The following is a 13,546-nucleotide window of genomic DNA, read 5'->3' as shown; positions in this document are numbered from 1 at the left end:
CCTACTTGTTTATGAAATTGAGAATTTTCTAGTCTTTAATACTTTATTTATATCAAAATTAATGGAAACCTAGCATTGTAGTGATCGAGAATTGTAGTACCAGAGTCGAACCAGAGTTTCGTAGATCGCTGACCTATTCATTTCGAATTCCGAAAACGAGGCGAGAACTGGAGATCTGAAAGACTGATACTGGTGAAGCGAGATCGTTCAAAACTGATGAAATCGATCCCAGAATTGCAGAGAGAGGAAGCCATGAAGAAGGGTTGATAGTTAAGATCCTAAAGAGCGAGAAAACTAAATTGGCAAAAGCAACGATAAAATTCTCAAAAAAAATTTAAAAATTAAAGAACCAAAATGGGCGAAAAGTGCTTTAAGGATTGGGTGCAGTCTGCACTCTGCAGTGTTTTAAAGGAGATGGAGAGGCGGGAAATTCTCTCGTTTTTGAAGAGTCCTGATGCTGTACATCACGGAGTTGGATTGTTACCTAACTCCAAATGGACTTGTAGATTCTAAAGTGTCTAAAACCGTGAATGTTTGCTCAACTCTAGGTTCGGGGCCATACAGATTAAAAAAAAAAAATATAGAAATATTTTAGATCTACATGATTTCTATCTGCTAAGCCAGGATTTTGCCTACGTGGAGGCAGCCAAGAGTAGAAAAAAAAATTGTGGGGACAATTAAATGTGAAAAAAAAAAAAATTGTTGAGGGCTATGAAACGTAGAAAAAAAATTGTGAGGACAATAGTGACAGATTTTTTTTTTTTTTTTTTCTGACTACAATCCACCCCTGTATGAGCATTTATAGTCAGGAGCTTGTATTGAACTCGACATTATCCATAAAGCCCTTAGGACTATCAAATTGCCTGGATTTGGTCCAAGTTTGTCCTGGCCCATTATGGTTTGGTCAGGCTTGGGAGTAAGGCCAGTTTCATAACTTCAAAAATAACTTTATAAATGTGGATGATTATTTTTGTAAACGTATTAGACTGTGACATGTGGCGTTATAATAATCTGAACCTGATAGAGTAATATATTTCACATCAGAAGTGGTGTCAAGTCCAATCAACCAAAAAGGTAAGTAAGTCGAGTTCGAAGATAAGCGAAGCCAATATCTGAGACCGAGGGAGGAAAATGAGAATGATCCAACTGAGGACCTCGAAACCAAAGACAACAAACTAAATACAATACAAGATCTAAATTCAAAAATATCTAGGATTTGGTTGAAATACTATCTGTTGGATATCTAATAAATCAGGGATTATCCTAGATGGAGGGAGTTTGTTGCCAATTTGATTCAACGAATATAGACATAATCCATAATAAGATACATTCCAATTAGGGTCCCATTTTCGAATTGGAAGGAAGATGATGTCATCAAGGAATCATAGAGGATATGTTTCACCCCTATAAATGCAAAGTGCAGAGACATTAAGAGGTATGTTTTTTTCTCCTAGATTGAAACCCTAATCAATTATACACTTAAATCTGACTTGGACGTCGAAACAATTGTGTTGTAGGCCAATCTAAGAGCAGGAAAATCCAGACCTGTAATAATAAGGAGAATCTTGAGGAAGTGCAAGAAAATTGCATCTACAATAAAACTTTTAATTGCACACCAACTCTTATTTATATCACATCATTGAAAAATTATACATTACACGAAAAATAAGTATAAAATTAAATCAAAGTGATGTTCTAGAATTTCTTGAGAAAAATTTAATGATTGATTTCAAAACCCTTTAAAAAGCCTCTTTTTTGGCCCTAAAAAAAAAAGAGATCCAATTAGAAAGAGTTGTGATAATTTGATGCCCCTTCTGACATACACCCTCACCACAGAACTATAGATCATTTGCCTCAGGATACACAAGAAAAAAGATTTATGGTTCAGCATATTCCGAGGAAAATGATCTACTGATTCTGTGATGGGGGCATATGTCAGACGGCGGTGTCAGAAAATCATTATTCAATCAAAAACCTTACATTACTTAATAGCTTAAACAAAACAAAACAAAAAAAACAAGATTTCAAAATGCTTCCATTAATAGAACTGTTTAAAAATATAGGTTGGTGGAGAAAAAATGGGTTTGGTCCACATAGCCCAGAGGCTACATTGACCAGAGGACGATGCAGTGTTTGGACTGAGGTCTTCATTTGGGTCATGTTAGACCTACTGACGCCACAACATTTTAGGTGGTTCATGTTCTATATCATGTTTACAAAAACAAAAGGTGCCATTTAGCCAAGTAGGCTTTGAGGAGAGTTGATCCCATGACCTACGTTCAAATCCCATTGGACCCATCTTCACCTCATTAATCCCTTGATGGCTTAGCAGGAAAAATAAAATGTTTAAAAGAAAAAAAAATTATTTGTTTAAGAAAGACTTTGAAAATTGATCAACCACCTATATGGATTGCATGTCTATGTGCCATATAGGTTTGTTGAACAGTGTTTTCGTTGTCTGTGGATCAAGAACTTTGTTGAATGGTTCGTTATAAGAATTTGAGCGGGAAACATCAAATCGCAAGAAGGAAAAGAATTTAATAGAGGAACTCCCAAGCATTTGGTGATCTCAAATATGCCCGTCAATGGAATGTAGACTCTTTTATCTTGCTCATTTATGCCTCTGAAATGTGGTTAGGGCCTAAGCCTATTGGAGGATAGTAATTAGGCCTTACGCAAATGGGTGGGGGTTTGGAGCACAATTCTTGAACAAGTAAACGGAAGTGAATCAGTAGACATTGATAATTAATCAAATCCAGAAAAGATAACAACAATTATTTGGTAAAACCCTCCAACTTGGGGCATCTCCACTAAAATTAACCAATCCAGAGAGAGAGAGAGAGAGTATTCACTTGTTATTGGTCCCAAAGAGTTCCATGTGCTACTATTTGGGTACTAAACACAGCAGCTTTTTTTATATTGGTCCACTGTTTCAGATAAGCTCATGTGGACCGATACAAAGCCAAACTATCTATCATATTTGATATCACCAATGAGTGTAACATAAAATTTTCCAACATCATAATAAAGTTATAGACAAGCCACCAAACTTCTGATTAGATCAACTAAAGAGAATCCCTGATAGTTAGAACTATTTTTCAAATTGTACCCTTTGTATCTTTTACAACTAATTTAAGTAAACAACAGATGCTCCTTTATTAAAACTCAAATACAAAAAGACCACTAAAAAAGAAAAAAATAATAATAACAGAATGGCTAAAAAAGAGAGATCTCTTCGAAGACACTGACGCCTCCAATGTCCAAGCTTTTTTGAGCCAGATCTTACATAGGGAAATCCCTTTCTCAAATTGCACTGAACCACTCCTCAAATTGATTTAAGGATAAGGTATGGCACAAACTATACTGAAGAAGATATGTAGAGCAGCATCTCTCAATTCCCTTCCCAATCATTGCCTTGTCCCCACGCGCAAGCCCTAAAATGAACAGCTAAAGATGGATAAGAAATTCAAATCCTACCTTAATTGAAGAATATGAAAAACAAAGGACAATAAACATAGAAACTAAAAATGAAATGGGTTTGTTTCCTACTCCAACAGAAGGAAACATATATACATCAGCAAGAAAAATTGGATAAGGTGGGAAGGATGAAATTCCAACTATATTATGTTATAATCAATAGTTTCTGAATGAAGCTTCAAATTTAAACCCAAAAAAAATAAAAAAAATTGTAATTTGAAATGTAAGATTACTGTGTGAGATCCCTAACTTTAGACTCTAAGCTGATCATGGCTAAAAAAAATTAGGTACATTGGAACCATTAACTGTTTATATACCGGTAGGAGAAAGACGTCTTTTTTGCACAAAGCAAGGTGAAGGTAAAGAAACAAATTATTTACTAGCTTATAACGACAGCATACAGGTGTGCTATCAGGGTGCAATTCACTTCTTAATGGCCATTAAAGAAACAAAATATCACAAAAGAATAACAAAACCTAGGCCAAAATGAAAAATGGCAATGGAAATATATATCTTGTATATTCAACAAAATACTTCAATTCAGATAAATAAATAAAAAATAAAATAGCACACAGAATGAAAAGAGGAAGAGAATAATAAGGGAAAAAATAGAGAACAGCAAGATTGAGTGGGATGATAGAGTGTGTTACCGAACTCTCTTCACTTGGCTTCTAGAGAGGCAGCCTCTCAGATGAAGAGGCACCATCCTTCGAAACAATTTCCCTTATGCATAGTGTTGGGGATGACCAGAAAGAACAGAATAGAAGGTGAGATAGAATGTGGTTTTGGCTACCAATGTTGAGGCTATTTTGAGATTTGAGAACAATAGATTTTGAAAAAAAAAAAGTGGTTCAGCACTCTTTATAACATCAAAGCAACAAGAATTTTTTTGTTCCGTTAGAAAGAAGGGTTTCTAAAGTCAAATTTTGGTGGACGTGTGTTACAGCAATCAGACAAAAAATTGAGGCGGTTTCAAATGACAAGAGAATTTAAAAATGATTTCAGTTTAATTGGATCCAAAGATTCAAATGAAGCAGGATTATGAGCTCCGTTCCAAGGTCTAATTCTTCTTTAAATACCAACTCTCCAATGTGTGGGGGAAATGACTTTTCAAACATTCTTGGGAAAGAAATATGCTGACACGTCCTAGGATGTTGACTATTTAATCAACCACTAGAGTAAGTTGAAACACAGTTTTTATTTTGATAGGTAGAAGTTCAAGCATGGTTATTTCTCATATTCATCATGATTATAATGATCCAGCTTACTCAATCACTAGAAATGGTCTGTGTCTAACTAGAGAACATCTGTACATTGGGAACTCTTCTCTTTGTAATTGTACTTTTCTCTTTTTTCTTAATAAAGTTTAGCTCCTAGGGAGAAAAAGAACTTGATATGATTCTATACAAACAAATTGGTAGCCATTTTCAACTCAAAAAGGGAATCAGCTCCAAGGATAACCAGAGACATAAACACATAGCAGACCAAAAGGTCCCTTAACAGTCTACTAAATCCAGCATACACATCTAAAGAAAGAGAGCTCTATGTTGCGAGCTTCTACTGCCAAACACAGATTTCATTCAAGACAACCATCTCATGTTGTCACAATTGGACACGTGTTATTGCCTCAATTATAGAGATGCATTGAGAAGCATGATTATTTCCTTGGTGAGAACGATCTTGACGGGGACATCAGAGATCATGGGCCTATCCTATTTGGGCCATATTTTAGTTTTAGGGTTTAGTTATGGGATTATTTTATTTTAGCCATATTTGTTTAGAAGTTGATTATTAGGAATTTTTAATTAGTAAGAAAGTTGATGGGGACATTAGGCCCATGGTCCCTATTTGTTAGGACTCCAATTGATCAGGAGTCTTTAGTACCATCTATTTTAGGTTTTTATTTAAATTTTTCTTAACCCCTTATTAGATGGACCATGTTTTAAGTAGGGGGTAGATTTTAATTTTATAATTTAGTTAGACTTTTATTTAGAATCCTATGCAGAATTTTTTCAAAATTTTTTATTTTAGTAGTTAGGCTATTGTAGGACACTTAGTTGGACTAGGAGACTATATATACATGTAATTTGTTATTTCAAATCAATGAAGGAATGAAGAATTTTTTTGTTTTACAGGTTTTCTCTTATGAGAGTCCTCTAATGGTGTGAAGCGAAGGTCAATCTATCATCCTTTTCTCCATCTCATCTTCTACTTCTCTTTTTTATTTTTCTATTTCTCTTAGTATCATACCTTGCTGCCATGGAAAATACAGCACCCTTTGTGCTAGCCAAACCATTTCTTTGGACTTTAAAACCCTAACTCAAATCCCTCTCAACAGCTGCATAATCTCTCCATAACCTATGTTGTCCCTTATTGCAAAACTTTGAATTTTTCCTTCCCGTCCTTCATTGAATACCACTGAACCTAATTAGCATGGACTCTTCTAAAAGGGTGAAGTGCCTGTGTTAAACAAGTGTCAGATCTCAATATAATAGAATTTAGTATGAACTTCCAGATTTTTTCTCCACTGATTTTCTTTCCTTTTGCAAGATAGTGATTAACATTTACCATAGATGATGATTAATATACCTTTGTTTTAAATTTTTCTTTGTAGCAAACTATCATCATCATTGAAGCCATATCCCAAAAATATCTGAAAATGGCTAAACAAATCATGTTCCTCCATTCAATTCTATCCAAAGCCACGTCCTTTTTGGTCTACCACATATTCTATTAACTCATGTATCTTCAAATCGGGTCTCACTACCTCAATCCACTTCCTTTTTGGTCTTCCTCTCAATCTTTAAGACCTTCAACATATAAGATCCATCTAACTTGGGTTGTTACCGATCTCCGTTGCACGTGAACAAACCATCTCCATCAGCTTTCCCTTAGTTTATAGTGTGCTGCAAAACTACAACATTTTCAAAAATTCATTTCTTCTACGGTCATTATACCAAGAACATATCACTTTTTGATTACCCAACATTCAGCTCCATAAAGGATAGTTAGCCTTACTGTCGTCCTATTAAAATTTTCTTCCAATTTTTTATTGGAATCCATGGGTCACATCTCACTCTAGAATCACACTTCTACCGTAACCATCTAACTATAATTACATGGGCACGATCCCCCTAAAGATTTCCATGAATCAAGATAATGAGAATAGTTGTTTCATTACAGATTATTAATTCTTACTACTGCATCACTTATATATGTTCTCACTAAAGTTGTCACTCCATACACTCCACATTCATCCAACACATTCTAAATCCCTTAGATTCTAAACAACCTCTCTAGGCTTCCAATGGTGCTTTGATCAACTCTCTAGTTTCATCAACTGACACAATGTTATAAGTGAATAACATATTATAAAGCACTCCTTGAATATTAGCAGTAACACCATTTATAACTAGAACAAACAAACAAGGACTTAAGGTCGACCCCAGGTGCAAACCAACTGTAACTGGAAACACATTTGTGTCATACCCATTTGCTCTCAAACTAGCCACACCTCCCGCGTACATATCCTTAAGTATGCCAATATATCCCCTATGGACTCCTTTTTTTTCCAATCCAAATTAGCTCTCTAGAAACTCTACTCTATGCTTTCCCCAAGTCAATTAAAATCATGTGAACATCTTTCCCAATTTTCTCTGAACTACTCCATTATTTTTCTAAGTAAGAACATGGCTTGGCTGTTGACCTCCCTATCACAAAACCAAATTGATTATTGGAATCTTTCTTTTATTTTTTTCTCTTCATCTTTGTTTCATCATTGTCCCATAGATCCATACTGAGGCTTATAAGTATGATGCCTAGTGCAGTGTTGTGTATCTCATTTGTTCTTACATTTAAGTATATTGCATTTTTATCCATTCATATGACGTGTAAGTCTTAGAAATATTGTTGAACTTACTTAGCCAGGGAAATCCAACATTTTCCACGCATTTCCATATTGCCATACTGCAGTTGGAATACCTTCGGTCCTAGGACCTACTTGTCTTCGTCATTACTGGGGTGCTTTTACTTCAGATATCGAAATTCTATAGAATTATGCATCTCTCATGTTATGCATCTCCTCCTCCTCATAAGCATCTTGTGAAAGAATTAATTACGCCGCCTTTTGTTAATCTCTTCATCTTTTACCAAAACTCTTTCATTGTCGTCCTTGATACATCTATCAGAATCCAAGCTTTCAGTTTTCCTTTCTCTAATTCGCATCACCTTATAGATGGCTTTTTCATCATATGTAGCCTTCAACCTATTACATAGATTATAGTATGCTCAGTTTTATCTCTGGTTACCACTTGTTGCTCCATTTTAAGCATTTTTTATATATTTATGAGTTTCCCTAATTTCTAGTCATTTTCCAAGATGTAAAGAGTGATAACCAGAGATAAAACAAATGGCAAGCTGCAAAGTTTGCTACAGTATGAACATGCAGATAGCTAATTTAACCTGGATTAAATGTAAAATCTGAAAACGCACATCATTTTTACAGCAACTACAATCAGAATATTAACTCCACTATCCCATCACAAAAGACCAGTCTGGGTGTGCATCATAAGTTCAGAGGACATAATCAAGGTCTATGGTTTCCAAACCAATGTATTTGCAAATAAAATTTATCTATAAGTAAAACATGATCTAATTCACTAGCTGAGCAAGGTCCATGACTTAAAGAAGAAGAATTATGTGATGCTTAACAATTAAACCACGATACAGGACTTGCCAGTCACAAGCTTTTAGATGAGTGATAGAGTATCTCAAACCAAGAATTAAATAAATCAGTAAACTTCAGTTTTTTTTTTTTTTTTCATTTAATAAGTTAAATCAGCAGGCCTCACAATTACAGGTAAAGAAGCTATTGAAAATTTGCTTGAACACCAACACAAATTACAGTGAGATATATTGAAGACAATGGTATGGAAGGACCACAAGGCAGGTAAGTGTCAAAAGCTCATCCTGAGCCCTTTTGCTCCTGACTTAACGATCCTTTGGGTCTTTATCCATCTAAACATTTTTGTTAGCCAAAAAATATAAATATATATATGTAGCTTTTTCTTTGACTCCCAAAGAAGAATGGTGGTCTCAGTATTAGGAAAATCGGGGCGATGAATAAGGCTTTGTTAGGAAATGGTTGTGAAGGTTTGGGGATAAAAATAATTGCCTTTGGAAGGATGTTATTGAAGGGAAATATGGGGTTGGTCTCTTCATCTCAACCCTCGTGTTTTCTTAACCCTCATGTTTTCTTTGAAAGGGGATTAACAAGATCTTGCTGGAGTTTCGTGAACAGATTGCCTTCAAAGTGACAAAGGAAATATGATCAGATTCTACGAAGATCATTGGTGTGGAATCCTTCCTCTTAGATCTCAATTTCCAAATTGATTCTCATTATCAAAAAAAAAAAAAGAGGCCCCTATTAAAGACAATATGGGAATAGAATTATTTGGATATTGGATTTAGAAGAAGCTTTAATGATTGGAAAATTCAAGAGGTATCGAATCGTATTGATTGCATCTCTCATATCCACATGGATTCTTCCATGGAGGACTCTCGAGTTTGGGTAGCTAGCACAAAAAAAGTGTTCTTTGTCAAATCCTTCTTATGCAAATCAAGTAGCAAAGCGGTTGATCACATTTTTATTCAATGCTCCTTTTCTAGAGATGTTTGTGCTAATTTTCTTTCATTATTTCAAATTTCTTGGTGTTTTCTGACCTTCTTATTGGAATTATTTCAAAACGAATTTCAATCCGAAGTCCCATAAAAGAAGAGTCATATGGTCTTTAATCCCTTTGGCTATTTGATGGGGAATCTGACTGGAACAGAACAATAGGGTTTTCGAAGGTAACACTCATCCTCAGCCTGAGGTTCTTATATCAATTATGAGGCTAATCTTCCCACGGAGTAGGATGTTTAAAGAGTTTTTGAGGAGTTGTTTTTGGGGATTTTTTGTGCAATTGGCGCCTCATTTGTCATTCCTAACTCCCATTTTTCTTTTTGTTCCGTCTTTTCTCTCCTTTTTTTCCTTGTTGGGTGGCTACCTTGGCCACCCTTTCTCCTTTTCTCTTGATTAATAAAACTTTATATCTTTTGAAGAAAAAAGAACAAGACTTTCATTTTCCAATTGCCATTCCAAGAAGGTGTTCATCTCTATAATTTGATCCATGAGAGACTAATAAAGACCGGGCGGGGGGGGGGGAAGGAAACACTGAAATTTTGAAAAAGAATTGTCATTATCTACGCCTAATAACAAATATTAATGCCGGCAAGGTTGAAAAGGATATGAAATAAAGAAAAGTGATCTAGGTAATTATGGACATCTATTTTGAAGAATCAACAACAGTCTCGACTAATATTTTAGAAACAAGCAGCAAGAGCATGGGATTTGGGCTTTAGACCCATAGCTCAGTCGGTTTGACAAATTGCAAAGCAACTTTAAGGTCGTGGGTTCAAGTCCAGCTTACCCATCAAGAGAGAGAAAGAGTGGTTCAAATGTTCTTCCATCTAAGTCGTTGACCCAAATCTTCCACACATTTCAGTCATTCTTTTTTTTATATTATTATTAGCACATTTCAATCATTCCTTTGCAGAAAATGCAACATTCTGAGGTTGCAATTGTCATTAGATTCTGCAAAATGATTCCATTCAGAGTGTGTTTCAACAGAGGTTCAGTCTTTTTATGTGTTTGAATGCAAGGCAAGAGTGTGGGTATTTAAGTAAATTCTCCACAAGCTCAAATAGCTGAGACTGATCACTAACATTCAAAGTTTTGGTAGGATTCCAACCTTCTCAGCCATTGCCATGTAACAAATTCCAATATTTGAAGGTCAAAAAGGTCATTAGATTCAGGAAATATATACATATATTATCAGTAAAGATAGCTTTATTAAAAGAGAAAGGGAAAAAAGCAGGGGGGGTGAGAGGGAGGGGGGGCAAGGGGACCAACCCAAAATAACAAAGAAATGAACAAAAAAGAAGAAAAGGACGACAAGAAAAGACCCCCAAACAAGCTAACCCAAAGTCAAATTACAAATCCTTTCCCATCTAACAATAAAATCTTCAAAAACAAAACAAAAAAAGAACCTTTGAACTCCTTAAAGAGTTTGCTCCAAGAGAACAAAAGAGACAAAATAAACAACACAAAATCTTGAACATCGGACTCCCTCCCATAAAAAATACGACTACTACACTCTTTCCAAATACCGCAACAGATTGAAAAAGGGGCCAAGCACCAAAGAATCCTCTTTGATAACAAACAAGAGCCTCCCCAAGCAACCCAAATTTCAAACAACGACTTAACCAAAAAGAGACAAGAAATGCGACCAAATCTAACAAACAATCCGGCAATGAAAGAACAAATGATCCAATGTTTCTGCAGAAGATCTAGACAAACAACACTGATTAGGAGAAATGAAGCCTCTTCTAATTAATTGATCCAATGTTGGCAACCTCCCCAAAGCTGCTAACTAGATAAACACCGAAATATTTGAAGGCACCATCCCACCCCAAACAAATAAAATGGGGGAAGTCCGTAGAACTCCCTAGAGATAAGACGTGGTACAATGATTTGACAGAGAACCTCCCATCCCTACCCCCACCCCCACAAACATTAGATCTTCCAATCCACACCATCCTCCACATGAATGTTCTCAACCAAATGGATCAAGATTCCCAATCTCTCCAATTCCCAATCATTAAAAGTCCTCATAAACCCAAAATCCTAATTAGTCTCCCCATTCCCGATACTTCTAAAAAGAGAAATTGCTTGGCCTTTTTTCAAAGACAAATCGAATAAGACCGAGAAGTGCTCCTTGAGCCGTCTATCCCCACACCACCAATCCTCCCAAAGGGAAATAATTCAATTCAAAGTGGACTTCGAAATGGTTCAGTCTTTTAGCAGTTTGAGAGACAAAGCAAAAATTGTCAAAATAAGTGATACTTCTAATTAGTCTCCACATTCCCAATACTTCTAAAAAGAGAAATTGCTTGGCCTTTTGCAAAGACAAATCGAATGAGACCGAGAAGTGCTCCTTGAGCCATCTATCCCCACACCACCAATCCTCCCAAAGGGAAATAATTCAATTCAAAGTGAATTCGAAAAGGTTCAGTCTTTTAGCAGTTTAAGAGACAAAGCAAAAATTGTCAAAATAAGTGATACACATTTAAGTACATAAGTTTAATACATAGCTCTACATTCATTGAAAAACCAAGCATACGAGCGTTAAATATGAAGCATCAAAAGAAATAATTTTTTGAATTTATGGAGTATAAATTGCAGAAGAAAAACAACTTCACCCGAGTCCAGTGATTCCACTCATTGGATCTATAAGCTGTGGCTGCTGATGTTGCAAGCCATCACCAACAGCCACTGATGAAGTATTAGCAGGTGTCGGGGCCCCCTTCACTTCGACAAACCTCCACATGTACCAAGACCCAACAGACCGGTAAGGCCTCCACTTTTCACATAACTGCTCCATCTGTGAAGGCCGAGGCAATTCTTCCAACCCATGAAGAAGCTGAACGCCTTTACGAACGCCAAGATCACCAACAGGTAAAACATCGGGCCTATGGAGAGAGAAAATCATAAACATGTGGACCGACCAGGGTCCAATGCCCTTGACCATGGTTAGCATTGTGAAGAGGGATTTATCATCCATATCAACGATAGATGAATCGGAGAGAATCCCATTGCAGTACTTGCTTGCTAGGTCATGGAGATAACTTGCTTTACGACCAGAAACCCCAATTTGGCGAAGCTGGGGTGCAGTGAGGGCAAGAACTGTTTGGGGAACAACAGCAGCTTCGCCTCCACAGAGGGAGACGAAGCGGGTGTAGATTGAGGTGCCAGCTTTGTAGGCAAGTTGTTGGTAAAGGATGCTTTTGGTTAGGGCAAGAAATGGTGGGTGGAAAGAATCGAATGTAGGGGGAAGATGAGCATCGATGATACGTGCGAGGTGTGGGTCGGATGATCGTAAGTGACGAATAGCAAGATCGATCTCTCCTTCGCTAGATAAGGTCTTGGGGACGACTCGAGGAATCTGAGGAGGTCGAATTGGAATTTGAGGAGTCTGGACTTTTTGTTCAACAACATTGTTCTTCTTTTTGGTAGTGGTGGGGGTGGTGTTCTTCTTCTTGGTGGTAGTAGGGGTGGTGCTGCTGCTGGTTTTGGTTTTGGTTTTGGTTTTAGGTTTGGTTTTGGTTTTGGTTTTGGTTTTGGGTTTGGGTTTGATTTTGGGTTTTTTGTTTTTGTTGTCTCCTTCAGATTTGGTGTCGGGCTCGTCGGGAGTGAGGGTAGAGGAGAGATTTCTGGGTCTTTTAGGTCGTAAAGTCATCCTATATGGGGTGGAATTCTGTGGAGGAGGAGAAGGAGCTGATGCTGCTGTTGCTGATGGTGGTGGTGGTGATGTTGATGACGGTGGTGGTGGTGGTGGTGGTGTTGATGATGGTGGTGATGTTTGTGGTGGTGGTGATGGTTGTTGTGGTGGTGGTTGTGGTGGTGGTGATGGTTGTGGTTGTGGTGTGGAGGTTCTTGGGTGATGGTGGTGGTGGAGTCATGATGAGGAGGGGATTTGGGGGATTGAGTCTGGGTTTGATCTTCTTCTCCCATGTTTGTGAGAGATTGAAATGATTTGGTGATGAAATTGGTGTGGGCAATCGTTCAAAACTACCATAAAAGCATAACCATTGATCTTATTATCCTTTCCATCTATCTTCTATTTTCTATCAAAGAGGAAAGGAAATCCATGGAGCAGTAATTGGGGATGGATTAGGGTTCTACTCTAGTTTTGGTCGTCTTCCCTAAATCCCTACTGTGTTTATTTTTACAATAGTAAATTATTATTATTATTATTAGAGTAAGACTAGTCTTACTAAGTTAGTAACGATTTTACCCTTACAAGGGTCTGTGAGCTCACCTTGTGACCTCCAAAAGCATGATCCGGTGATTTAAGTCTGTAGAGAATAAAATTCTATAAACTTTAAAAATTAAAATGTCCAAAAAAATATCATTTTTTCATGATTGAATTTTAATTTTAAATTTGAGAGTTAAGTGAAAATTTCATAA

General features: G+C 36.6%; 1 protein-coding gene across 1 annotated transcript; it reads right to left on the bottom strand.

The window, feature by feature from the left end:
* Positions 1 to 3,025: 3,025 nt before the first annotated feature.
* On the bottom strand, positions 3,026 to 13,307 carry LOC147407359 (DNA-3-methyladenine glycosylase 1-like). Its single transcript, XM_086435889.1, has 2 exons — positions 11,779 to 13,307; positions 3,026 to 3,434 (listed from the first exon to the last, which is right to left on the bottom strand). The coding sequence occupies exons 1-2, from the start codon at positions 12,813 to 12,815 to the stop codon at positions 3,392 to 3,394; spliced, it is 1,080 nt and encodes a 359-aa protein (XP_086292015.1). The 5' UTR covers positions 12,816 to 13,307; the 3' UTR covers positions 3,026 to 3,391.
* Positions 13,308 to 13,546: the final 239 nt, after the last annotated feature.

The sequence above is a fragment of the Akebia trifoliata genome, chromosome 3 (genome assembly GCF_017979445.1).
Source record: "Akebia trifoliata isolate Shusen 1 chromosome 3, ASM1797944v1, whole genome shotgun sequence".
NCBI classification, from domain to species: Eukaryota; Viridiplantae; Streptophyta; class Magnoliopsida; order Ranunculales; family Lardizabalaceae; genus Akebia; species Akebia trifoliata.
This window is presented reverse-complemented; position numbering and strand designations above follow the sequence as displayed.